General features: G+C 45.4%; 1 protein-coding gene across 24 annotated transcripts in view; it reads left to right on the top strand.

Annotated features, from left to right (window-relative positions):
- LOC106591349 (tensin-1) overlaps positions 1-26,854 on the top strand; it is a 185,378-nt gene that overhangs the window by 146,035 nt on the left and 12,489 nt on the right. For 19 of the 24 annotated variants that reach the window (XR_014380984.1, XM_082962973.1, XM_082962981.1 and 16 more), the window contains 6 exons: positions 308-383; positions 4,457-4,586; positions 4,749-4,820; positions 5,060-5,176; positions 8,729-8,812; positions 24,211-25,854. Coding sequence is in view for 23 of the 24 variants with exons in the window: in XM_082962973.1 (XP_082819099.1) it covers positions 308-383; positions 4,457-4,586; positions 4,749-4,820; positions 5,060-5,176; positions 8,729-8,812; positions 24,211-25,854 (2,123 nt within the window). In the remaining variant the exon portion in view is untranslated. The remainder of the gene's footprint in view (positions 1-307; positions 384-4,456; positions 4,587-4,748; positions 4,821-5,059; positions 5,177-8,728; positions 8,813-24,210; positions 25,855-26,854) is intronic. The other 5 variants (XM_045697910.2, XM_082962983.1, XM_082962984.1 and 2 more) reach the window with 3 other exon arrangements.

Genomic DNA, 26,854 nt, shown 5'->3' with positions numbered 1-26,854 from the left:
GGGCAGGCAGGCAGATAGATTGTCAGTGACACAGCTCTAGGGTTCTATGTGTACAGGAGTGATACCGTAACTCCCACCTCACTGACCCACCTTCTCCATCCAGGGTCCTCACGACCAAAACAACACCACACGGAAATGACCCCCCCCCCCCCCCCACACACACCCCCTCATCCATTTACAATCTCACTTTTGATAACTGATTTGGGACAAGCGCTTTTTACTTCAGTCATACCTGAACCACTATAAGAAAAACACCAAAACTGTTTTAAAGTGTTTATAATGGTTTTCATCTGAATGAATTCCACAGTAACGTCCAAGGGGACAGTCACACCAGTATCTGCATCACCATTGAACCTGGCCTGCTCCTAAAGGGAGACATTTTGGTAAGAAGCACATCTTTTGTCATCAAATGTATGGGTTTTGTGGTTGTACTGTATACTGTGTTGTGTTGGCCTTAGAGCCTTAGTGGCCTTACAGTAGGTTCATATACTGTTGAAGGTTGACTTTTTCATATTCCACCACAATACATTCCTCGACCACAGGATCCATTTTTCTCTCTCTGTGTGTCTCTCTCATACTCTCTATTTCTCTCTCTCTCTCCCTCTCTCTCTCTCTCTCTCTCTCTCTCTCTCATACTCTCTCTCTCTCTCTCTCTCTCTCTCTCTCTCTCTCTTTCTCTCTCTCTCTCTCTCTCTCTCTCTCTCTCTTTCTCTCTCTATCTCTCTATCTCTCTCTCTCATTATCTCTCTCTCTCCCTCTCTGTCTCTCTCTCATTCCCTCTCTCTGTCTCTCTCATTCTCTCTCTCTGTCTCTCTCTCAATTCAATTCGATTTAAGAGGCTTTATTGACATGGGAAACATATGTTTACATTTCCAAAGCAAGTGAAATAGATAATAAACAAAAGTGAAATAAACAATAAAAAATGTACAGTAAACATTACACTCACAAAAGTTCCAAAAGAATAAAGACATTTCAAATGTCATATTATGTCTATATACAGTGTTGTAATGATGTGCCAATAATTAAAGTACAAAAGGGAAAATAAATAAACATAAATATGGGTTGTATTTACAATGGTGTTTGTTCTTCACTGGTTGCCCTTTTCTTGTGGTAACAGGTCACAAATCTTCCTGCTGTGATGGCACACTGTGGTATTTCACCCAATAGAAATGGGAGTTTATCAAGATTGCATTTGTTTTCGAATTCTTTGTGGATCTGTGTAATCTGAGGGAAATATGTATCTCTAATATGGTCATACATTTGGCAGGAGGTTAGGAAGTGCAGCTCAGTTTCCACCCCATTTTGTGGGCAGTGTGCACATAGCCTGTCTTCTCTTGAGAGCCAGGTCTGCCTTCGGCATCCTTTCTCAATAGCAAGGCTATGCTCAGTCTGTACATACTCAAAGATTTCCTTAATTTTGGGTCAGTCACAGTGGTCAGGTATTCTGCCACTGTGTACTCTCTCTTTAGGGCCAAATAGCATTCTAGTTTTCTCAGTTATTTTGTATATTCTTCCAATGTGTCAAGTAATTATCGTTTTGTTTTCTCATGATTTGGTTTGGTCTAATTGTGTTGCTGTCCTGGGGCTCTGTGGCGTCTGTTTGTGTTTGTGAACAGAGCCCCAGGACCAGCTTGCTTACGGGGCTCTTCTCCAGGTTCAGTTCTCTGTAGGTGATGGCTTTGTTATGGAAGGTTTGGGAATCGCTTCCTTTTAGGTGGTTGTAGAATTTAACAGCTCTTTTCTGGATTTTGATAATTAGAAGGTATCTGCCTAATTGGGCTCCCGGGTGGTGCAGCGGTCTAAGGCACTGCATCTCAGTGCTTGATGCGTCACTACAGACACCCAGACTGTACTTTATCACAACTGGCCGTGATTGGGAGTCCCATAGGGCGCAGCACAATTGGTCCAGCCTCGTCCGGGTTTGGCCGGTGTAGGCCGTCATTGTAAATAAGAATTTGTTCTTAACTGAGTAGCCTAGTTAAATAAATACAAAGATTCTGCTGTGCATGCATTATTTGGTGTTTTACGTTGTTCTCCGAGAATATGCTTAGAAGGCCAGCATCCTGGAGTTGCCTCTTCACAGTTGACGTTGAAACTGGTGTTTTGCGGGTACTATTTAATGAAGCTGCCAGTTGAGGACTTGTGAGGCGTCTGTTTATCAAACTAGACACTCTAATGTACTTTTCCGCTTGCTCAGTTGTGCACCGGGGCCTCCCACTCCCTCTATTCTGGTTAGAGCCCGTTTGTGCTGTTCTGTGAAGGAAATAGTACACATCTTTGTACGAGATCTTCAGTTTCTTGGCAATTTCTCGCTTGGGATAGCCTTCATTTCTCAGAACAAGAATTGACTGACGAGTTTCAGAAGAAAGTTCTTTGTTTCTGGCCATTTTGAGCCTGTAATTGAACCCACAAATGCTGATGCTCCAGATACTCAACTAGTCTAAAGAAGGCCAGTTTTATTGCTTCTTTAATCAGAACAACAGTTTTCAGCTGTGCTAACATAATTGCAAAAGGGTTTTCTAATGATCAATTAGACTTTTAAAATTATAAACTTGGATTAGCTAACACAACGTGCCATTGGAACACAGGAGTGATGGTTGCTGATAATGGGCCTCTGTACACCTATGTAGATATTCCATAAAAATTCTGCCGTTTGCAGCTACAATATTCATTTACAACATTAACAATTTCTGATAAATGTGATGTTATTTTAATGGACAGAAAATGTGCTTTTCTTTCAAAAACAAGGACATTTCTAAGTGACCCCAAACTTTTGAACGGTAGTGTACATCCTTTTGCTGTTTGCTCTTTGTTATAGAGCCAAAAATATTGGCGAAGTGGTTTATCCATATATCTCTGTTTTGGATAGATAACTCTTCGTGTTGTTTGTTTAGAGTTTTCCAATTTTCCCAGAAGTGGTTCGATTCTATGGATTCTTCAATTACATTGAGCTGATTTCTGACATGCCTTTCCTGCTTTTTCTGTAGTGTATTTCTGTATTGTTTTAGTGATTCACCATAGTGAAGGCGTAGGCTCAGGTTTTCTGGGTCTCTATGTTTTTGGTTGGATAGGTTTCTCAATTTCTTTCTTAGATTTTTGCATTCTTCATCAAATCATTTGTCATTGTTGTTCATTTTCTTTGGTTGTCTGCTTGACATTTTTTGATTTGATAGGGAAGCTGAGAGGTCAAATATACTGTTTAGGTTTTCTACTGCCAAGTTTACACCTTCACTATTTCAGTGAAACCTTTGTTCCAGGAAATTCTCTCCCTCTTTCTTTCTTTGTCTCTCTTTGTTTCTCTTTGTCTCTCTCTCTCTCTCTCTCTCTCTCTCTCTGTAATGTTATCTTGCCCCTCCTGTTCACTAGAGTTCTATTAGGGAAGAATGTGTCCTTGTTCCACTACACCAGACCACACCAGACCAGACCACACCAGACCACACCAGACCACACCAGACCAGACCACACCAGACCACACCAGACCAGACCACACCAGACCAGACCACACCACACCACACCAGACCACACCACACCAGACCACACCACATCAAACCACGCCAGACCACACCAGACCATGCCAGACGAGACCACACCAGACCAGACCACACCAGACCACACCAGACCACGCCAGACCAGACCACACCAGACCAGACCACACCAGACCACACCACACCACACCAGACCAGACCACACCACGCCAGACCAGACCACACCAGACCACACCAGACCAGACCACACCAGACCATGCCAGACCAGACCACACCAGACCACACCACACCAGACCACACCACACCACACCAGACCACGCCAGACCAGACCACACCAGACCACACCAGACCACACCAGACCAGACCACACCAGACCACGCCAGACCAGACCACGCCACACCAGACCATGCCAGACCAGACCACACCACACCAGACCACACCAGACCAGACCACACCAGACCAGACCATGCCAGACCAGACCACACCACACCAGACCACACCAGACCAGACCACACCAGACCAGACCACACCAGACCAGACCACACCAGACCAGACCACGCCAGACCAGACCAGACCACACCAGACCACACCAGACCAGACCACACCAGACCAGACCAGACCACGCCAGACCAGACCACACCAGACCAGACCACACCAGACCAGACCACACCAGACCACACCAGACCACACCAGACCACACCACATTACACCACACCAGATGTGCCTCCCCATCAGAACATGCCTGCATTGTACTGACCATGTTCTGTTCTGGTGGGAAACCATGATCAGATCTCTAGGACCAGCAGGGTTTAGGCCTGGAGATATAGACCATGAGTTTGGCAATCTGGACTGCTTCCTTCGTCTGGTTTGACTGTAGAAAAAGTCCTTGTCTTTATGTCCGGTTATATGCTTACTCTCTCCTCCTCCTCCTCCTCCTCCTCCTTCTCCTCCTCCTCCTCCTCCTCCTACAGTTGAAGTGTTACCACAAGCGTTTCCGGAGCCCCATTAGGGATGTGGTATTCAGAGTGCAGTTCCACACCTGTGCCATCCACGACCTGGGAGTAGTCTTCGGGAAGAATGAACTGGATCAGACTTTTAAAGGTGTGTGTGTGCGTGGGTGACTGTGTGTGTGCATGTGTGCGTGGGCGACTGTGTGTGTGTGTCTTTGTAGGAGTGCGTACACATGTTCGTGTGTGTACTGTATTTACCTGACCTCTGTAAAAATGTGAAATTGACTGTCATTTAATGTGTGTCACTACACAGATGAGAGATTTCCAGAATATGGGAAAGTGGAATTTGTCTTCTCCTTTGGACCTGAGAAAATCAAAGGTACAGGTAATCAGTGTATTTAAAGTTGCATGCTTCAATGCATGCTACATGTAGCAATTTATACACAAACTAGAGTTAGTACCATAAGGTAATGCAGCACAGCATGGATTGGTGTAAATTGATTGTGTGTTGTCAGCATAGTTAACTGCATGTGGCTAGACAGATAGTACATGTTATATTGTATTTCTGTTATGGACATTAATGGGTTAAAGACTGCATTACCCAGCTGGCTTTGTGTCTCTCAGGAATGGGCCACCTTGAGAATGGCCCACAAGTGTCGGTGGACTACAATACCCAAGACCCCCTCATCCGCTGGGACTCCTACGAGAACTTCAACAGGGGCTGCGAGGATACAGGAGATGGTGAGCACCAAGACCACACACACACACACACACACACACACACACACACACACACACACACACACACACACACACACACACACACACACACACATGCACACAAAGTGGTGGAAAAAGTACACCGTTGTCATACTTGAGTAAATGATACCTTAATAGCAGTGGCGGCTGCTGAGGGGAGGACGGCTCATAATAATAGCCATAACAAAGCAAATGGAACGGCATCAAACACCTACAAACCAAGTGTTTGATGTATTTGATACCATTCCACTAATGCCGCTCCAGCCATTACCACGAGCCCGACCTCCCCAATTAACCTCTCTAGGCTAGGTGGCACCAAATCGTCCCACCTACGTAACAGCCAGTGTAATCCCGTGGCGCGTTATTCAAAAACCTCAGAAATGCAAAAACTTCAATTTTTCAAACATATGACTATTTTACACCATTTTAAAGACAAGACTCTCGTTAATATAACCACACTGTCCGATTTCAAAAAGGCTTTACAACGAAAGCAAAACATTAGATTATGTCAGCAGAGTACCCAGCCAGAAATAATCAGACACCCATTTTTCAAGCTAGCATATAATGTCACATAAACCCAAACCACAGCTAAATGCAGCACTAACCTTTGATGATCTTCATCAGATGACAACCCTAGGACATTATGTTATACAATACATGCATGTTTTGTTCAATCAAGTTCATATTTATATCAAAAACCAGCTTTTTACATTAGCATGTGACTAGCATGTGACTAGCATTCCCACCGAACACTGCCGGTGAATTTACTAAATTACTCACGATAAACGTTCACAAAAAGCACAACAATTATTTTAAGAATTATAGATACAGAACTCCTCTATGCACTCGATATGTCCGATTTTCAAATAGCTTTTCGGTGAAAGCACATTTTGCAATATTCTCAGTAGATAGCCCGGCATCACAGGGCTAGCTATTTAGACACCCAGCAAGTTTAGCACTCACCAAAGTCAGCTTTACTATAAGAAAAATGTTATTACCTTTGCTGTCTTCGTCAGAATGCACTCCCAGGACTTCTACTTCAATAACAAATGTTGGTTTGGTTCAAAATAATCCATAGTTATATCCAAACAGCGGCGTTTTGTTCGTGCGTTCAAGACACTATCCGAAAGGGTAAATAAGGGTGACGAGCATGGCGCAATTCGTGACAAAAAATGTCTAAATATTCCATTACCGTACTTCGAAGCATGTCAACCGCTGTTTAAAATCAATTTTTATGCCATTTTTCTCATAAAAAAGCGATAATATTCTGACCGGGAATCTGCGTTTAGGTAAACAGAGGAAAGAAAATAAAGCATTCGGTCGACTCGGGCACGCGCCTAAGCCCACAGTACTCTGATCGGCCACTTGCCAAACGCGATAAAGTGTTTCAGCCAGAGCCTGCCTCGATATTAAGGTTAAGGTGACACCAACCTCCCGTGCTTAATGGAAAAGTGAAAGCCACCTAGTAAAATACTACTTCAGTATAAGTCTTAAGTATTTGGTTTTAAATATACTTAAGTATCAAAATCATTTCAAATTCCTTATATTTAGCAAACCAGACGGAACCATTTTCTATTTTCTTTTTTAATTGACGGATAGCCAGGGTCACACCAACACTCAGACATCCTTTGCAAACTAACCATTTGTATTTAGAGAGTCCGCCAGATCAGAGGCAGTAGGGATGACCAGGGATGTTCTCTTGAGAAATCTGTGATTTGGACCATTTTCCTGTCCTGCTAAGCATTCAAAATATAACGAGTACTTTTGGGTGTCAGAGAAAATTGTAAAAGTATATTATTTTCATTATGAATATAGTGAATTAAAAGTTAAAGTTAAATAGTAAAGTACATATACCCCCTAAAAATACTAAAGTAGTAGTTTAAAGTATTGTTACTTAAATAATTTACACCACTGCACATACACACACACACACACACACAGCACAGTCAAACTAGGTGTGCTGGAACAGTTGTTGTCACATATCTCCAGTGGCTAATAGAGTCTTTGAGACTGACTCAAAGACTATATTAGCCACTGGTACTTCCACTGGTACTTCCACTGGCACTTCCACTGGCATTCCACTGGTACTTCCACTGGTACTTCCACTGGCATTCCACTGGTACTTCCACTGGTACTTCCACTGGCATTCCACTGGTACTTCCACTGGTACTTCCACTGGTACTTTCACTGGTACTTCCACTGGCATTCCACTGGTACTTCCACTGGCATTCCACTGGTACTTCCACTGGCATTCCACTGCGCCACCTCTCTCCACATCTAAAAGTAAGAGCATACATCTTCCTCAGCCGTTCGGACATTTTGATTCTTTCACATATTGCTATCCACTTTTGTTTAAGCATGCCCAATCTAGTGACTACCTTGCTCTACCCTTCTTGCCTCCTCTTGTTCCCATCCTTTCCCCCATCTCCCCCCTTTCCTCTCCCGCCCATCTTAGCTGCAGGAGCAGACCCCATGCCATAAAGCACCACGACCCCCCCCCCCCACACACACCTGTCAATTACTCCTTTAAATAGCTGCTGCAGAAATAGGTGGTAGTCAGTCGCTCTGCTGGTAACCCGAACCCCTGCACTCCCCCCTCCCAGCAACACCCCCCACCCAGCTCACAGTGTGGGTGTGCAAGGGGCTAGGGCTGGGAGTCAGGAGATGACGGGACCCTACACCAAACTCCTGCCCACCTCCTCTCACCTCTAGTCCCCTTCCTCCTCCACCTCCTCCCTCTGCTTCTGCAGTCCCACAGCCCCATTCCATAGCCCTCTCTGGGGGTGTCATCATTCATCATGGTCCCTATTGATTAGTATTGTGGATGGGATAAGACAATGAATACAGTGAGGGCAGTGGGTACCCTATCTTATGTCACCCATATGCCTCACATGGAGAGAGAGAGGAGGCAGTTGCACCAGAGCACAGGCCGTGACAAATAGCCATCATGTCAAGCTAGGACCCCGGCAGCCATTTTGGTGCAGCGGTAATACGCTCCAACATGCCCTATGGCTTGAATAGAAACCACTGTATTCTATCATATTAAACTCTCTGGAGAGCTCTTGTGGTAATTGCTATGTAAAGAAGGTCATTGGGAAATGCTGGTGTTGGCAGTTTGATCCTAATTGAATGGACTAGATGTTTGGTTCTGGTTGGCTCAGCAGAAAGCATTCTGCCAGTCCCCTCGCTTAGCTAATTGCAGGCTTTGCTTCCTTAGCAGTTGGATTGGATATGAAAAATGTGGATTCAGTACATGGTGCTAGAACATTGTGTGCCCACCATTCAATTTGTCTTCGGCTGAAAGTGAACCTCTGTGAAAGCTCAAGTGGTTTTATAGGTTGAAGGAAGATGTCTGTGTTCCAAGGCTGGGCTTGGGTTTTGAGCTAGGGTTCGTTCGTTTGCTAGCTGCTTTGCTACCCACCTCAATGTTTCTCCGCCAAGGGGTCTACTCTGAAAATACCCTTCCTCTCTCTCTTTCCCTTCCTCTCTTTCCCCCCTCTCTTTCCCCCCTTTTCTTTCCCTCCCTCTCTCAAGGGCTTCAGCTTGGGTTCTGGAGTGAGGGTTCAAGACCGGTCGCTAGCTGCTTGTTGGCCCACCTCAACGTTTCTTCACCAAGGGGTCTGTTCTGAAAACACCGCCCTCTCCCCTCCCTCTCTCTTTCCCTCCCTCTCTTTCTTCCTCCTCTTTTGATCACAGTGTTGCGGTCGACAGGTCAGGTGAATGTCGATGAGGGACCAGTTTTAAGGCTCTAGACCTATGGCTAACACGCAGACGGACAAGCTACGCTGTGTAGCCTAGCTTTCATTAGGTTCTGGACAAATGGAGTGTTTTCCCATAACTGTCGTGACGCTGTGTACTCCAGTGGACTGGTCACTCGTCACGTCATTAAAAGCATTAGGGCAGTGTTATTTGTCCGTGTGGTAGCTAGTCCTAGTCCTAAATGGCTGTTCCACCCTGGAGCGTTGATGTATATACAGTTGAAGTCGGAAGTTTACATACACTTAGGTTGGAGTCATTAAAACTAGTTTTTAAACCACTCCACAATTTTCTTGTTAACAAACTTAAGTTTTGGCAAGTCGGTTAGGACATCTACTTTGTGCATGACACAAGTAATTTTTACAACAATTGTTTACAGACAGATTATTTCACTTAAAATTCACTGTATCACAATTCCAGTGGTTCAGAAGTTTACATACACAAAGTTGACCCTGCCTTTAAACAGCTTGGAAAATTCCAGAAAATGATGTCATGGCTTTAGAAGCTTCTGATAGACTAATTGACATCATTTGAGTCAATTGGAGGTGTACCTGTGGATGTATTTGAAGGCTTACCTTCAAACTCAGTGCCTCTTTGCTTGACATCATGGGAAAATCAAAAGAAATCAGCCAGGACCTCGGAAAAAGAATTGTAGACCTCCACAAGTCTGGTTCTTCATTGGGATTTCCAAATGCCTGAAGATACCACGTTCATCTGTACAAACAATAGTACGCAAGTATAAACACCATGGTACCACGCAGCTGTCATACCGCTCAGAAAGGAGACGCGTTCTGTCTCTTAGAGATGAAAGCACGTTGGTGCAAAAAGTCCAAATCAATCCCAGAACAACAGCAAAGGACCTTGTGAAGATGCTGGAGGAAACAGGTACAAAAGTATCTATATCCACAGTAAATCGACATAACCTGAAAGACCTCTCAGCAAGGAAGAAGCCACTGCTCCAAAACCGCCATAAAAAAGCCAGACTACGGTTTGCAACTGCACATGGGGACAAAGATCGTACTTTTTGGAGAAAAGTCCTCTTGTCTGATGAAACAAAAATAGAACTGTTTGGCCATAATGACCATCGTTATGTTTGGAGGGAAAAGGGGGAGGCTTGCAAGCCGAAGAACACCATCCCAACCATGAAGCACGGGGGTGGCAGCATCATTGTTGTGGAAGTGCTTTGCTGCAGGAGGGACTGGTGCTCTTCACAAAATAGATGGCTTCATGAGGGAGGAAAATTATGTTGATATATTGAAGCAACATCTCAAGACATCAGTCAGGAAGTTAAAGCTTGGTCGCAAATGGGTCTTCCAAATGGACAATGACCCCAAGCATACTTCCAAAGTTGTGGCAAAATGGCTTAAGGACAATAAAGTCAAGGTATTGGAGTGGCCATCACAAACCCCTGACCTCAATTCCATAGAGAATGTGTGGGCATAACTGAAAAAGTGTGTGCGAGCAAGGAGGCCTACAAACCTGACCCCGTTACATCAGCTCTGTCAGGAGGAATGGGCCAAAATTCACCCAACTTATTGTAGGAAGCTTGTGGAAGGCTACCCAAAACGTTTGACCCAAGTTAAACAATTTGAAGGCAATGCTACCAAATACTAATTGAGTGTATGTAAACTTCTGACCCACTGGGAAGGTGATGAAAGAAATAAAAGCTGAAATAAATCATTGTCTCTACTATTATTCTGACATTTCACATTCTTAAAATAAAGTGGTGATCCTAACTGACCTAAGACAGGGAATTGTTACTAGGATTAAATGTCAGGAATTGTGAAAAACTGAGTTTAAATGTATTTGGCTAAGGTGTATGTAGACTTCCGACTTCAACTGTATGTGTCAGAGTAACGACTAGCTCCTGGTAAGGTCTTTGTTTACATATTTCAATGACCTTTGTAGAAATCAGATGAAAGGAGTATATGAAAGATAAGCCTGTTTAAAAGGTCTGTATGAATAACAATGTTATTGGTAGAATAATACATCACTAAGTTTTGATGATGTATCTGCAAATATGAAGGTGTTCAGAGAGTTTGTGTCCACTTTTAGCCTGGGTGCTGCTGAGATGTGTGAAGAGCATTGTCGGATAGTTACTAGTTGTGAGCTATTTGCATATGTGTGCATCCACTTTGAAAGAATGTGTAGAAATGAGTGTGTTTGCCTGCGTTCATGCAAGCATGTGTGTGTGTGTGTGTGTTTCACTAATAGTTCTTCACTAATAGGTCTTCACTAATAGGACTTCACTAATAGTTCTTCACTAATAGGACTTCACCAATAGCCCTTAACTAATAGGACTTCACTAATAGGTCTTCACTAATAGTACTTCACTAATAGGACTTCACTAATAGTTCTTCACTAATAGTCCTTCACTAATAGGATTTCACTAATAGGACTTCACTAATTGCCCTGTACTCAGCTGTTGACCTGGGGTGCATCCAACAAGGGAAATACCTTGTAATGTTAACTAACAGTCTGAGAAGGTAGTGTTAGGCAAACGTAAGTGTAACTGTTTCAGGCCTAAACTACCACTACAAGTAATCAAGTGGCCTTTCTATTACATACAGTGCCTTTAGAAAGTATTCAGACCCCTCGACTTTTTCCACATTTTGTTATGTTACAGCCTTATTCTAAAATGTATTAAATAAATACAATTCCTTAGCAATCTACACATAATACCCCATAATAACAAAGAGAAAACAGGTTTTAAAACATTTTTGCAAATGTATAACATTTTAAAACATAAATACCTTATTTACATAAGTATTCAGACCCTTTGCTATGAGACTCGAAATTGAGCTTAGGTGCATCCTTTACCTATTGATCATCCTTGAGATGTTTCTACAACTTGATTGGAGTCCACCTGTGCTAAATTCAATTGATTGGATATGATTTGGAAAGGCACACACCTGTCTATATAAGGTCCCACAGTTGACAGTGCATGTCAGAGCAAAAACCAAGCCATGAGGTCGAAGGAATTGTCCATAGAGCTCAGAGACAGGATTGTGTCGAGGCACAGATCTGGGGAAGGGTACCAAAACATTTCTGCATTGAAGGTCCCCAAGAACACAGTGGCCTCCAACATTCTTAAATGGAAGAAGTTTGGAACCACCAAGACTCTTCATAGAGCTGGCAACAAACTGAGCAATCGGGGAGAAGGGCCTTGGTCAGGGAGGTGACCAAGAACCCGATGGTCACCCTGACAGAGCTTCAGAGTTCCTCTGTGGAGATGGGAGAGCCTTCCAGAAGGACAACCATCTCTGCAGCACTCCACCAATCGGGCCTTTATGGTAGAGTGGCCAGACGGAAGCCACTCCTCAGTAAAAAGCACATGACAGACCACTTGGAGTTTGCCAAAAGGTACATAAAGACTCCCAGACCATGAGAAACAAGATTCTCTGGTCTGATGAAACCAAGATTGAACTCTTTGGCCTGAATGCCAAGCTTCACGTCTGGAGGAAACCTGGCACCATCCCTACGGTGAAGCATGATGGTGGCAGCATCATGCTATGGGGATGTTTTTCAGCGGCAGGGACTGAGAGACTAGCCAGGATCGAGGGAAAGATGAACAGAGCAAAGTACAGAGAGATCCTTGATGAAAACCTGCTCCAGAGCGTTCAGGACCTCAGACTGGGGCGATGGTTTACCTTCCAACAGGACAGCGACCCTAAACACACAGCCAAGACAATGCAAGAGTGGCTTCAGGACAAGTCTCTGAATGTCCTTGAGTGGACCAGCCAGAGCCTGGACTTGAACCGGATCAAAAAATCTCTGGAGAGACCTGAAAATAGCTGTGCAGCGACACTCCCCATCCAACCTGACAGAGCTTGAGGAGATCTGCAGAAAAGAATGGGAGAAGCTCCCCAAATACAAGTGTGCCAAGCTTGTAGCATCATACCCAAGTAGAGTCGAGGCTGTAATCGCAGCCAAAGGTGCTTCAACAAAGGACTGTCAAAATACTTATGTAAATGTGATATTTCAGTTTTGTTTTCTTAATACATTTGCAAATACTTCTTAAAACCTGTTTTTTCTTTGTCATTATGCGGTATTCTGTGTAGATTGATGAGGGAAAGAAACTATTTAATACATTTTAGAATAAGGCTCTAACGTAACAAAATGTGGAAAAAGTGTAGGGGCCTGAATACTTTCCGAATGAGCTGTATATATATTTATACTCCAGACTCCGACATTGCTCGTCCTAATATTTTGATATTTCTTAATTCCATTCTTTTACTTTTTTGATTTGTGTGTATTGTTAGATATTACTGCACTGTTGGAGCTAGGAACACAAACATTTCACTACACCCGCAATAACATCTGCTAAATATCTGTATGCGACCAATAACATTTGATTTGAATAGCAAAGTCTTTTGCAGTTTGATAATTGGCACTACAATGCCACAGTAGTCATTACCAAAATTGTCTGTTTGATGTTTTACCATCACTGTAACATTTTGGAATGTTCATTCAAATCGTTCAACTGAGATTGTTACTAAGTAACATGTTCACCACAAACAGAACCCTTGCTCAATTCACCTCTTGGGTTATAGCCTTAAGAGGCCAACTCTCTGTCCGTTGTCTACTCCTGCCCACTCACTCAGTGACCAGACAGAAAACACCACTACAACACCACTTGCAAATCTGGTTGAAGGGTGTTGTGACTTTTCTGGGCCACTGTATACCCTTGGTAAAACAGATTTATGTTATTGTAGGGATAGGATATCTAAACCTAGACTGTTATCTAAACCTAGACTCTCAAGACCGCGTTAGCCTGTTGAGCCAAAGCTCTGGAAGCTAACACAACACAAGTCCCCAGGTCATGCAAACTCTGTGAATTTCACCTCCTTCAGTTCACAATATTTACACACATGAAAGTAACCATGAAAATCATTATATTTGTTTTTTGAAAAAGAACAGAGCGATAGTAAAACTGCGTGGATGTGTGTTGCTGTGTGTGTGTGTGTGTGTGTGTGTGTGTGTGTGTGTGTGTGTGTGTGTGTGTGTGTGTGTGTGTGTGTGTGTGTGTGTGTGTGTGTGTGTGTGTGTGTTCACTGTGGCCGGTGACAGCAGCAGACTGTATTTGGCTGTGGCACGGCCCCGGGCATGTCTCGAATAGCTGGGTGGCAACAGAGATAGAGGGAGAGCGAGAAAACGAGAGAGAGGGAGCGAGAGAACGAGAGAGAGAGAGGGAGCGAAAGAACGAGAGAGAGTGGGGGACACGGGGACGCAGTGAGTGGAACAGCCTGGCCAGGACTAAAGCCCTTTTTGTTAGCTAACTGTCACCAGAGTTGGAACGAGAGAACGAGGGAAGCAGAGAGTGAAAGAGAGGACAAAATGAAGGGAAGGATATAGGCTGAGAGGTATTACAGCAGCTGGTGAGTACAGTAGTCAGGCCTAAGGGTTGACTGTGAGGGCACAGGTGTTGATAGGGCTAATGAGATAATTGGTTGGTGTCATATGTTTCTGTTGTGGTTTTTAACGAAGTTGTGTTCAATTCAGTTGAATTGTTCTTTATCGTGTTGTGGTAGTGTAGTGGTTGGGAATACCTATGTTTTACATAACCTATTGTTTCTAGTTATGGAAGTCTGAGTTTAATGTTTGCTTGGGTTATAGTATACTGTAAGTTGGTAGTAAATTCTCAAACTTATTTTTGACTTTGGATGATTGAATGAGAGGGTCTGTCGGAGCAGGATTTTTGACTGTTTTCTTGGTTGCAGCAGATGCAAGGCTCTCTCTGTATGTCCTTTATTTTGTTTCTATGTCAACATGGTTGTTTACAGTACCATTTGAATCATTGAGTGAGTAATTTGCGTGTGGAACATTTTATAAATGTGCCGCAATTATGGCACACCACAACTATTAAGCTGCCTGCTCTAACTTCTTTTAAGACCAATTTAACTTGTGAGTTATGAGTTGAGACGCTGAATGAGGGACTTTGACTGGCTTTGCACAATACGTCATGTTGTATAGTCACTGTAGTGTTTCTATGGCAGTGTGGAAACAGTTACTGCCTTGGATATAGTGGAGAGTTTGTTCTGGTTTAATAAGGGGCCTAGTACCCCTCATAGGAGTGACAGAAGGACTAGTGTAGTTAGAGCTGGCAGTGACAGCACCATGAGACATAGCAGCAGGTTTACAGCCCACCCCTAAGCCCCTCAGAGCCCCCTAGATACCTCAGCTACCTCATATCTGACTCAGATATCTCTGTCCCTCAATGTCCCCCCATACCTCACCTACAGTGAGGGAAAAAAGTATTTGATCCCATTTACATTTACATTTACGTCATTTAGCAGACGCTCTTATCCAGAGCGACTTACCCTGCTGATTTTGTACGTTTGCCCACTGACAAAGAAATGATCAGTCTATAATTTTAATGGTAGGTTTATTTGAACAGTGAGAGACAGAATAACAACAAAAAAATCCTGAAAAACGCATGTCAAAAATGTTATAAATTGATTTGCATTTTAATGAGGGAAATAAGTATTTGACCCCTCTGCAAAACATGACTTAGTACTTGGTGGCAAAACCCTTGTTGGCAATCACAGAGGTCAGACGTTTCTTGAGGTTGGCCACCAGGTTTGCACACATCTCAGGAGGGATTTTGTCCCACTCCTCTTTGCAGATCTTCTCCAAGTCATTAAGGTTTCGAGGCTGACGTTTGGCAACTCGAACCTTCAGCTCCCTCCACAGATTTTCTATGGGATTAAGGTCTGGAGACTGGCTAGGCCATTCCAGGACCTTAATGTGCTTCTTCTTGAACCACTCCTTTGTTGCCTTGGCTGTGTGTTTTGGGTCATTGTCATGCTGGATTACCCATCCACGACCCATTTTCAATGCCCTGGCTGAGGGAAGGAGGTTCTCACCCAAGATTTGACGGTACATGGCCCCATCCATCGTCCCTTTGATGCGGTGAAGTTGTCCTGTCCCCTTAGCAGAAAAACACCCCCAAAGCATAATGTTTCCACCTCCATGTTTGACGGTGGGGATGGTGTTCTTGGGGTCATAGGCAGCATTCCTCCTCCTCCAAACACGGTGAGTTGAGTTGATGCCAAAGAGCTCCATTTTGGTCTCATCTGACCAAATCACTTTCACCCAGTTGTCCTCTGAATCATTCAGATGTTCATTGGCAAACTCAGACGGGCATGTATATGTGCTTTCTGGAGCAGGGGGACCTTGCGGGCGCTGCAGGATTTCAGTCCTTCACGGCGTAGTGTGTTACCAATTGTTTTCTTGGTGATTATGGTCCCAGCTGCCTTGAGATCATTGACAAGATCCCCCCGTGTAGTTCTGGGCTGATTTCTCACCGTTCTCATGATCATTGCAACTCCACGAGGTGAGATCTTGCATGGAGCCCCAGGCCGAGGGAGATTGATAGTTCTTTTGTGTTTCTTCCATTTGCGAAGAATCGTACCAAATGCTGTCACCTTCTCACCAAGCTGCTTGGCGATGGTCTTGTAGCCCATTCCAGCCTTGTGTAGGTCTACAATCTTGTCCCTGACATCCTTGGAGAGCTCTTTGGTCTTGGCCATGGTGGAGAGTTTGGAATCTGATTGATTGATTGCTTCTGTGGACAGGTGTCTTTTATACAGGTAACAAACTGAGATTAGGAGCACTCCCTTTAAGAGTGTGCTCCTAATCTCAGCTCGTTACCTGTATAAAAGACACCTGGGAGCCAGAAATCTTTCTGATTGAGAGGGGGTCAAATACTTATTTCCCTCATTGAAATGCAAATCAATTTATAACATTTTTGAAATGCGTTTTTCTGTATTTGTTTGTTTTTATTCTGTCTCTCACTGTTCAAATAAACCTACCATTAAAATTATAGACGGATAATTTCTTTGTCAGTGGGCAAACGTACAAAATCAGCAGGGGATGAAATACTTTTTTCCCTCACTGTACCTCATATCTGCCTTAGTTATCTCCTGTCTCTCACTGTCCCCCCATACCTCAGCTACCTCATATCTGACTCAGTTATCTCTCTGTCCCTCAGTGTCATCGTCCCTGCCCCTACTTCAACTATGATTGTCCCTCCATACCTCAACTATCCTGTCTTTCACTGTCTCCCTCCTACATCGGCTCTCACTGTCTCGCTCTGACTCCTTGCTACCTCAGCTCTCACAGTCTCTCTCTGACTCTCTATACCATTTACAGTGATGGCGTATAGGTTTTTATTTTAGGGGTATACCAGAGTCTGGATCTTCCAGTGATCCTTGCAGACAATCATCAACTCCCAGACAGAGAGATAGGCAGACATCATGACATGTAATCTTTAGTTCAGTTACTGATATGACTTCCATGATATTACTACCAAATACAGAAGGGCTGACAGACAGACAGACAGACAGACAGACAGACAGACAGACAGACAGACAGACAGACAGACAGACAGACAGACAGACAGACAGACAGACAGACAGACAGACAGACAGACAGACACAGACAGACAGACAGACAGACAGACAGACAGACAGACAGACAGACAGACAGACAGACAGACAGACAGACAGACAGACAGACAGACAGACAGACTAGCCCTAGTGTATGTCATTCAACCATCTTCATGATACCACCCGTCTACTCGGCTCTGGAATGCAGGCTGCTGGTTGGCACAGCGATATCAAAGCCCGTCCCTGCTGAGGTGGGTGTCATGTCCCGTAGAGAGACGCCCTTTAGGCTGTCTGGCTCTGGCAGAGTTAGGCCATGACATCATCTAACGGGGACGTGTTGTCTGTGTGGTGTGTGGCTGAGATGACAGCTAGGGGCTGTTGCTGGTCAGGGCGATTCACACCTGGCCCGCCCCCAACGTTGCCCAATAGGCACAGATCCAGGATCAGCTTATTGTCACCAAATACTAATTTGAACTGTTTATGGGAGAGACAGTGTGCAGGGGGCAACTACAGACAGACCCTTAGTTTTGTACTGTGCTTCTAGGCCGGCTGCAGATTTTTCTCATTATTCTTTCACTTTTCATCTATTTCTGTCCTCCTCTCTCTCTTTGTAGAGCTCTCTCTGTGTGGGTTTCTCCTTCTCTCTCTCTCTCTCTCTCTCTCTCTCTCTCTCTCTCTCTCTCTCTCTCTCTCTCTCTCTCTGTGGGTTTCTCTTTCCCTCCCTCCCTCCCTCCCTCCCTCCCTCCCTCCCTCCCTCCCTCCCTCCCTCCCTCCCTCCCTCCCTCCCTCTCTGTGGCTGTTTTAGATGTGTGACTGACTGCGGTTTTAGTATTGTTTGTTTATGAATTTAACTAGCCTCCGGGACCTGCTGTTTTCATCCCATCATGCCCCTCTCTCTAGCAGCATGCCTTCCTTCCTGGTTTTACAGGCCCCGGTTTGTTCCTGTTTGCCCCCGCTAACCCCGTGTTGTCCCGTTTCCTCTCCCCCTCATCAAGTAAGACCCGAAAGACCCGCGACACAGGTCAACTATTTCCCTTAAATAGTGCTGTGTGTGTGTGTGTGAGAGTCTGTGTGAGGAGAGAGGGGCTTTCGTGTGTGTTTCTTTATGCGTATAGTGAGCTGTGGGGTTGTGGGTTGGGAATTTATGAGATTAACGTGTATCCCATACAGTCAGACCCAGAGCACACCCCAAGGAAGACTTCTACACCACATTCCTCTCACACACTCAGAGGAATAGGAACTTTTATGAGGAACATGTTTAGGTGGTGTGTGTGAGAGTGTATGTTCTCACACTCTAATGTGGGTCTTTCTTTCTCAGTGTCCGTATCTATATATCTTTTTTAGCCAGAGTTCTTTGTTCCACTTGATCATCTGAGGGGATATTAGGTTAACTCCTTACCAGATCCACAACACTGTTGGTCTTGTCTTCATCCAGTCACACCATGGAGGGGCTGCCATGGTGCTGCTAGCTAGCTTAGCACAATCAGTAGCCACCCAGCAGGGGATTTGTCTTTAAGTGGGCTATAGTATTTTCCCACACTTCTTATCAGGACAACAGTGAACCCAGAGGGACAGACAGACAGACAGACAGACAGACAGACAGACAGACAGACAGACAGACAGACAGACAGACAGACAGACAGACAGACAGACAGACAGACAGACAGACAGACAGACAGACAGACAGACAGACAGACAGACAGACAGACAGACAGACAGTGGCCCTGGTCCAAACCCTTAGACACAGACACTGTGACCCAATGACACTGCCAAACCCAACCCAGCCATCCTGTGGTTAGCCCGCTAGGCTAGCTGCGATGCTAGCTTGTCTAGGAGTTACTTATTGATTTCTTTGTTAATTGGTCCTGGACTATGTGCGGCAGGGACATTGTAGGTTGTACTAGTTAGCTTAGCGATATGAAGCTAGTTTGTGTTTCCTGGGTATTAACATATAGACCTGAGTGACCAGACTCTGAGGCAAATCATTTGGGGACATTGGTTGTGCATTAATCTCAGTTAACCCAGAAGTAAAATCTTGTATAATTTGGTCAGCTGTATGATTAACCTTCGGTCTACAGTACACATAGAATCTGACCACGGGAGACAGTTGTGCATAAATGAAAAAACTACAACAGGTGGATTTTTGCTAGGCTGGCACTGCCTCAATATAATAGGACAACATTCTATACTCAACAATTATTCTGGGATCATTATTACATGTGTTTCAAGGGAAATCTATGTAAACAGTAAAGCGATTGTTCCATGAAGTAGCTGATGTGAGTAGCACATTTGATAGGGTAATAACAGTAGCTGTGAAGCATTGTCTATATCAAATAAACCATTAGTCCACAGGTGTTATGAGCCGGGCTGTTTTAACGGCACGTTAATGGCTTCCCAACGGGTCATGTGTGAATGAGACACACTGTGGCATCGTGCTTACACACGCTTTCACAGCGGAACACATCACCATGGGAGAAAAAGAGGAAAAGGCAGGTGCTGTTTGTGTGTCGGGGGAGAGAGTGTGTGTCGGGGGGGATTAAGTGTGTGTGTATAGAGTGTATTCGGAAAGTATTCAGACCACTTGACTTATTCAACATTTTGTTACATTACAGCCTTATTCTAAAATTGATTAAATTGTGTTTTTCCCTCATCAATCTACACACAATACTCCATAATGACAAAGCAAAAACAGGTTTTTAGAAATGTTTGCAAAACTAAAAAATCACATCTACATAAGCATTCAAACCCTTTACTTAGTAGTTTGTTGAAGCACCTTGGGCAGCGATTACAGCCTCTTCTTGGGTAGGAAGCTACAAGCTTGGCACACCTGAATTTGGGAAGTTTCTCCCATTCCTCTCTGCATATCCTCTCAAGCTCTGTCAGGTTGGATGGGGAGCGTCGCTGCAGAGATGTTCGATTGGGTTCAAGTCCGGGTTCTGGCTGGGCCACTCAAGGGCATTCAAAGACTTGTCCCAAAGCCACTCCTGCGTTGTCTTGGCTGTGTGCTTAGGGTCGTTGTCCTGTTGGAACGTGAACCTTTGCCCCAGTCTGAGGTCCTGAGCGCTCTTGAGTAGGTTTTCATCAAGGATCTCTCTGTACTTTGCTCAGTTCATCTTTGCCTTGATTCTGACTACTATTACTCTCCCAGGCCCTGCTGCTGAAAAACATCCCGACAGCATGATGCTGCCACCACCATGCTTCACCGTAGGGATGGTGCCAGGTTTCCTCCAGACGTGACGCTTTGCATTCAGGCCAAAGAGTTCGATCTTGGTTTCATCAGACCAGAGAATCTTGTTTCTCATGGTCTGAGAGTCTTTAGGTGCCTTTTGGAAAATTCCAAGTGGTCTGTCATGTGCTTTTTACTGAGGAGTGGCTTCCGTCTGGCCACTCTACCATAAAGGCCCGATTGGTGGAGTGCTGCAGATATGATTTTTCTGGAAGGTTCTCCCATCTCCACAGAGGAACTCTGGAGCTCTGTCAGAGTGACCATCGGGTTCTTGGTCATCTCCCTGAACAAGGCACTTCTCCCCCGATTGCTCAGTCTTGGTGTGTCCAAACTTCTTCCATTTAAGAATGATGGAGGCCACTGTGTTCTTGGGGACCTTCAATTCTGCAGACATTTTTTGGTACCCTTCCCTAGATCTGTGCCTCGGCACAATATGTCTGAGCTCTATGGACAATTCCTTTGACCTCATGGCTTGGTTTTTGACATGCACTGTCAACTGTGGGACCTTATATAGACAGGTGTGTGCCTTTCCAAATCATGTCCAATCAATTGAATTTCCCACAGGTGGACTCCAATCAAGTTGTAGAAACATCTCAAGAATGGTCAATGGAAACAGGATGCGCCTGAGCTCAATTTCGAGTCTCATAGCAAAGGGTCTGAACACTGTAAATAAGGTATTTCTGTTTTTAATATTTTATAAATTGGCAAAAATGTCTAAAAAACAGTTTTCACTTTGTTATTATGGGGTATTATGTGTAGATTGCTAAGGATTTTTATTTATATAATCAATTGTAGAATAAGGCTGTAATGTAACAAAATGTGGAAAAAGTCAAGGGGTCTGAATACTTTCCGAAGGCACTGTATGTGTGTGCGTGCATGCCCGTGTCTTACGAGCCTCGCACTCCACAAGGCCTCTGAGGAACCATTGGCTAAGTCAATTGAATGATACATGAATGGAAGGCTAATGATGTCCATCTCTCAGGTTAGCCCCAAACTATGTCTATATATGAGCCTGTCAACTCTGTCCTGTCAACTCTGTCCTATTTGTGACCCACTCAGCAGAAATGTCTATCTCATCACTGATAGTAACTGTAGGCCTAAATTCAGCTAATGGACAAACAGTGTACCTCATCTCAGTGTAGTCTTAGGGGAATGGCATCTACTTTAGCTGACTACCCTAACTAACTATTCCTGCCGGTCAGATTCATGTTGGAGGAGATTTATGGCTTGGTCTTTGTTTCAAAGCCACAACTATCGCCTGGCTAGCATACTAAGAAGCTTTATGGTGGATCAGCAACGACTTACTATACTAAAAATGGTCCCTGTGTTTTTTAAGGCCAGTGACTCTATACTTAAACCCACCCCAGCAATGCTCACACCCAGCTGAGCAGGAATTTGTTGATTCTAAACACGACATACATCCATCATCAACGTATCCCAGTGATGGCGGTGAACTCTCCCATACATCAAAACTCACACATCTTTACATATTCTTTGTTTTTAATAATAGAGAAAGCCCACCTCACCACAATTCTGCTGTTGCTTTCAACTTAGACACACAGGAATGTGCGTGTGTGTGTGTGTGTGTGGTGTGTGTGTGTGTGTGTGTGTGTGTGTGTGTGTGTGTGAGAGAGAGAGAGAGACATAGAGACAGATAGATTACTAGAGAGAGAGAGAGGCCAGGGAAACCCCAGTGTGAGTGATGTCACTGTGTAGGAGTGGGTCCGGGCCAGGGCTCAGGGTGGTTAGCTGCGTGGGTGTTGTAGTTTTAGGAAACTCCCAATGCCAGGAAGGAACTGACAGATTCCACTGGACCAGCTCACAGCTACCAACTCATAGTTCAACGCCCCAGGGAATGGGCTAGCTCCACCCCACCTCACCCAGTCCCAACATCGATAGGGGAAGGATGGCACATCTCTGTCTCCTCCCAACCAATGAGAGAGGGAGGGGAAGGCTATGCCAACTCAGTTGAATCATAACCTAGTGAAGGATGTCTCCCCTTCATCTCAACCAAACCAAGTGTGATGGCAAAGGGCTACTCTATTTAATCTATCTAACGGAAAGAAAACACAGAAAGGAAGGAGGAAGAGAAGAAATCTAGCTCCAGGTAAGAAAAGATTCCAATGGAGTTGATTCAGAACTGGACTTGGCTTGAAGTAGGTTATCAATCTTAACTGTTCTGGACTGGGAAGTATTTTGCGAGCAATATCAGGAGCACTAGAAGTTCCCTACAAAAATATGGAACAGTTTGTTCTGGTGGGTAAGCAAGGGTAGCTCTCTCTCTCTCTCTCTTCTCTTTCTCTCTCCTCTCTCTCTCCCCCTCTCTCTCGTTCTGCTACTGTAGCGTTGTTGACATGGCCTCGTAAATAGCTGTGGTCAGAGAACCTCTCCATGTGTCACTGTGGAACCCCCCACCAACTAACACTGTGCTGATGTTCAGAAGCTGCTCCCGGTGACCCGATTTCACATGTTCCTCTAAGCAGCTGTTGAAAGAGAAGGGTCTTTTTGAGATGGGTGAGGGGTGGGGGGTGTTTGTGTGTGTATTATGTGTGTGTTTGTGTGTGAAAATATTCTGGAGAAGTTTATTGGAGAACAAAGATGATGCAAGGTATTGTAATCAAAATGAACCTGAGTATCTGGTCTGAAATTGGGCCTCATAGTTTTTGAAATATGCTTCTTGATCTTATGCCATCCTTCATCATCAGACATGTTCAAGTTTCGAGCTGTTGTGAGACCAGATGTTGAGGAATTGGTTGGTGGAGTGATTGGTCCAGGAAATGGGTGCTGGAGGTTGCCAGGGACTCCTGCCAAAGTTGAGAGGTGGCTATTAGCGGAAATGCTGGCCTTAAATCAAGAGTGATGAAACCAAACCATCTGCATGGGAGAACATCTGAGGATTTTACACAGCATGCTGTTACGACATTGATGCATAAAAACAGTTACTCAGTGACAAAATCACCTCAGCAAATGATATGTGCTGATGATATTGATATTGATAAGACACAGGACATGTGAAATGACATACAGTGTATGTATAACATAGGAATTCTGGTGCTCTCACATACTGTAGATTCTGATAGTGAAGAATCTGGGAATTCTGATGTGGTAATTCTGTCGTTGCCATGGCGAGTTTGTGCACTGTGTCTAGGAGATGTTCCACAGACGGTGGTGCGGGGGTCCCTGTCACGCCATGTAGGGTTGTGCTGCCTGACGCATCATGACAGGTCCTGGACTGGGATGCTTGGACCCCTAATGTACTTATACTAGACCAGAGACAGAGCCAGAGCCAGGGCTGTTATGGTGTGCTGGAGGCTCCATGTGTTTAGGGCTGGAAGGCCTGGATGTGTATGTATATACATATATGCACTCAACACTACTGTATTAGATAAAAAATATGCTGTGTTGACTTAAGCTTCCATTAAGTTGCCTCCTTGGAGGATGGAGTGAATTCTCTTTTCCATGGGGGACTAGCTGTCGTGGTCCAGTCCCAGGAAACAGTTAGGAGTCAGGCACAAGTCCCTGTGGTTTAAAAGTGACTGTGATGTTGGGTCATTTGTGAGGAGTTTTGAAAATCAGAAATGTGTTTCTTTCTCCTCTTTGTTTGCGCACCTTTTTATAGCATGTATTCTTCTTCTCTCTTTCAGACGTTGTTCACACCCAAGGCCCCCTCGACGGCAGCCTGTATGCCCGAATCCACAAGAAAGAGTCCCTCGATGGAGTGGTCACAATCAACGGCCTTCCCGTCCTCGACCACCCCCTAACCAACGCAGACCACACCCCCCAACACCCTGACCACACCCTCCCAAGTTCTGACCGCACCCTCCCGGTAGTGGGCCACGCCTCCCTGCCCGCGGTTGACCACGCCCTGTCGGTCAGCAGCGACTCTGGGAACTCGACAGCATCCGTCAAAACCGATCGCACCGATGACCACAGTCTGTTGCTGCATGGAGCGGTGAACACCAACCAGAACCACAACACGCCCAGTCATCCCCCTCTCAGTCCCCAGGAGAAGAGAGAGTTGGACCAGCTTCTGAGTGGCCTTGAGGCCCCCATGCTCCACCGCCAGGCTTACCTGGCTACCTCCACCAGCCCCGGGGGGGTAGTACGCCACCTTGTCCCAGCCCAGGTGCACGTCAGCGGGCATACACGGCTCATTGCAGCCCCCTCCGCCGAAGAGCGCGAGACGGACATCTTGGACGACGAGCTGCACATCAGTCAGGAGGGTAACAGCGTGGACAGTCTGGGAACACTGTCGTCATTGGAGGGCCAGGCCACGCCCGCAGAGCTGTACTACCAGTCACAGATACCCATCAACAGGCAGAACGACGGGCCATACCTAGAGAAGCTACGGGAGATGCCGGTGCACCGGGTACGGACTTCTACGTCGGCACAGGAGCGGATCATGGACTCCAGTTCGCCCCAGGAGGAGGAGTACTCTCCTAACAGTTACCAGAATGGGAGTATGCAGCATTCCCAGTCCTTCGGGACCCCCGAGCCTGGAGGCCCCAAGTTGCCCAGGGCCCCTGAGAGGAGCACCAGTAGCAGGGAGGCAGTCCAGAGGGGGCTGAACGCATGGCACCAGTACAGTCTGCCAGACGACCCGTTCGGTCCTCCCTTACAGAGCACCCACAGTCTGCCCCACTTCCCCCCCACCGCCTCTCAGCACGACATAGAGCAGTCGATCGAAGCCCTCGACATGCTGATGCTGGATCTGGACCCACACACAGGACAGGTGCCCAAGTCCTACAGCGCCCCCTCTGGTGAGAACAGTGTAGGAGGGCCAGCCCAGATCCCCTTCTCCCAATCTCTGGCCAGGCCGTCCTACCAGGCGGACTCAGCCATCCACGGCTATAACATTAACTACAATGCCTTCGGACAGCCTCTGAGGTCGACGGCTGGCCGGGTTTCAACATCGCCCGTCCAGAGTCCTGTGGCTGAGTCTCCCCTGTCGTACTCCCCCTCGAGGTCTGCCTCGTACCAGCCCCACACCAACACCACTCCCATACACCCCCCCGAGCCCTACCACACGCGCCCAGCCCAGGGGCCTGGTGCCCCCCTCTACCCCTCTGACTCCTCCCCCACCTTCGGACAGCTCCAGATGAAGCCCCTGAACTCGTACCCAGGTGGGACGGTGGTGTCCCGCTCCCCAGACCGCAAGGGAGGGTCTCCCTATCATGGCTACAGCACCTCCTCCTCCCCCCTCCCCAACTCTTCCCCCCTTCTCAAGGAGCCAGAACCTGAGGAGGAGAACCTCAACCTGGAGGGCCTGGTGGCTCAACGCATCGCTGGTAAGTCACTACCGGATTGAGGATACGATTGAATATCCCTGTTTAGTTTCACAATTTTCTTTCATTTTCATATTTCATGTTTCATTATGCCATTTTCAAAAGCAGAGGTATTCGCTGTCACAATACATATTAGCAAAAATACATTATAATGATGTCATATGTGCTTATGACAAGTATTATAATGCATTAGGAAAGTTGTACAACTGAAATGTGTCTCCCGCATTTAACCCAACCCCTCTGAATCAGAGAGGTGGGGGGGCTGTCTTAATCCACATCCACGTCTTCGGCACTAAGGGAACAGTGGGTTAACTGCCTTGCTCAAGGGCAGAACGACAGATTTTTACCTTGTCAGCTCAGGGATTTGATTCAGCAACCTTACGGTTACTGGCCCACCGCTCTAACCACTAGGCTACCTGCCGCTACTGCATCATAACACCTTATAACTGTTACCAAACATTAATTAGCAGGGATAGTCGCGAAGGACCTTGTTTTGACTGTCATCCTTACAGTCTCCGCTGCAGATTCACAATGAACGCTTTGTTCCAGAACATGCTGTGAACTATAAGAAGCACAGTCATAGTCTAATGCAGTATATCAACGGCATTCTATCACCACTGGCTTATTCAGTGATGTGCACTGTTTACATGTACTCTAATATATCTCATTCTAGATTGGAAATAGAAGCTACTGTTTCATGTCCCCAGCTTTGTCTAACCTTGGTAATAGGTGGAATCATCATGGCATTGAGCTAGCTACATAGAAAGTCTTCGTTGTGCAGGACAGATATGGTGTGAAAACCTACGGTGAGCTCTGAGCTGTGTCCTACAGCAAGGGGAGAGTTGGACACCATGGAGATGAGATATAAGGTGGTAAGAATAGACATGCTGGTTGCGTTCTCAGCTACCATGCATTTTCCACATTCACGTCTCGCCACATATGGAAGCGTATGGTATGGTTCTCACAGATACCACCAAGTGGGCTTATTTGGTAGTTGCCTTTG

The sequence above is a fragment of the Salmo salar genome, chromosome 16 (genome assembly GCF_965601325.2).
Source record: "Salmo salar chromosome 16, fSalSal1, whole genome shotgun sequence".
Classification (NCBI taxonomy): domain Eukaryota; kingdom Metazoa; phylum Chordata; class Actinopteri; order Salmoniformes; family Salmonidae; genus Salmo; species Salmo salar.
The sequence above is the reverse complement of the archived record's forward strand: the minus strand, read 5'-3'. Positions and strand labels throughout refer to the sequence as shown.